At 64.8% G+C, this 1,321-nt stretch overlaps 2 protein-coding genes across 2 annotated transcripts in view; one reads left to right on the top strand and one right to left on the bottom strand.

The window, feature by feature from the left end:
• Nucleotides 1-813, top strand: part of RNF123 (ring finger protein 123) — a 42,800-nt gene extending 41,987 nt beyond the window's left edge. The window contains exons 27-29 of the mRNA XM_015568281.1: nt 93-207; nt 331-416; nt 501-813. Of these exons, the coding sequence (XP_015423767.1) occupies nt 93-207; nt 331-416; nt 501-618 (319 nt within the window). The 3' untranslated portion in view covers nt 619-813. The remainder of the gene's footprint in view (nt 1-92; nt 208-330; nt 417-500) is intronic.
• The window catches only part of GMPPB (GDP-mannose pyrophosphorylase B), a 2,933-nt gene continuing 2,396 nt past the window's right edge, over nt 785-1,321 (bottom strand). The window contains exons 9-10 of the mRNA XM_006770599.2: nt 1,222-1,321; nt 785-1,143 (exon numbers count right to left, since the gene is read on the bottom strand). The exon at nt 1,222-1,321 is cut by the window's right edge and continues 12 nt beyond it. Coding sequence (XP_006770662.1) covers nt 1,012-1,143; nt 1,222-1,321 — 232 coding nt within the window. The 3' untranslated portion in view covers nt 785-1,011. The remainder of the gene's footprint in view (nt 1,144-1,221) is intronic.

The raw sequence follows: 1,321 nt of genomic DNA on the forward strand, positions 1-1,321 counted from the left end.
GCGGGGAGGAGGGATTTGGGGCTGAGCCAGGAATCTCATTGGCCCAGGCTGGGGTACTCGAGGCCCTGGGTTCTAGGGTCACAGTTGGCCTGACACTTCTTACCACCCCCAGACACAGACTACATCAGCAGCGAGGAGCTGGCCCAGGTGGAGCAGATGCTGGCACACCTGACCTCCGCGTCTGCCCAGGCTGCAGCTGCCTCCCTGGTAAGTGGGGCACCCATAGCGCCCACGCCCATGGCCTGAGGGCAGGGCTGCACTTACAGGCCTGGCTATGGCCGCCTTCCTGAGTGGCCCACCCTAGCCCACCTTGCACTGTGCTCCCTGCAGCCCACCAGCGAGGAGGACCTTTGCCCCATCTGCTATGCACACCCCATCTCTGCCGTGTTCCAGCCCTGTGGCCACAAGTCCTGCAAGTAAGGGGCCCCCCCTGGGTGCAGGAGGCGGGGCTGGGCCAGGGAGCAGCAGGGACCCCAGGCCCCCTCACCCTCCCACTGCAGAGCCTGCATCAACCAGCACCTGATGAACAACAAGGACTGCTTCTTCTGCAAAGCCACCATCGAGTCGGTGGAGGACTGGAGGGCAGGCGGGGCGAGCAACACCTCCTCGGCTGCCTAGATCCGCGGTCCACACAGCAGGAGACTCTGCCCGAGCCCAAACCCAGGCTGGGCCCTATTTATGAGCTCCCCTTTCCAGCCCCCCACCATCCCCAGCCTCCTGCGTGTCCCCCATGGCGGGAGCCCAGCCCTCATTGTGCCTGAGCTCGACTTCCAGTCAGGGCCACTGTGAGCATTAAATTATTATTCAAACAGCCCTGACCCGACCCTTCTTGAGGGAGTGGGCGGGGTGGGGTGTGCCCAGCAAGGACCCTTCCAGATTATGTGCCCGGGAGAAGGCAGGTGTCCGACTGCTTCCGCCTTGTCCAGGCCTCCCCAGACAGGGTAGCGAGTCCAGGGCCTATGACATGTCAAGCCAGTGCCCCCTTGCCAATAACAGGGCTATGGCAGCCCCTCACATGATGATTCGCGGCTCCGGCACCGAGTCGCCAATGGACTTGTGGGGCAGCACGCTGGCCCCGTTGAGGTAGAGCTCGTCGTTAACGATGACGTCCTCACCCAGCACCGTCACGTTCTCCATCCGCACCTGGGGGGAGGGCAGGCCTTGTCAGGGAGGCAGACGCATCCCGGCCCCTCCCCCCATCGGCCTAGCCCCGACGCTTACCCACTGGCCCACGCGGCAGCGCCAGCCCACGATGCATGACTCGAGCCAGGAGTGGGAGCGGATGCGGGCGTCGCGCAGCACCGTGCACCGGCGGATGCAC

This window comes from Myotis davidii, unplaced genomic scaffold, assembly GCF_000327345.1.
Source record: "Myotis davidii unplaced genomic scaffold, ASM32734v1 scaffold663, whole genome shotgun sequence".
NCBI classification, from domain to species: domain Eukaryota; kingdom Metazoa; phylum Chordata; class Mammalia; order Chiroptera; family Vespertilionidae; genus Myotis; species Myotis davidii.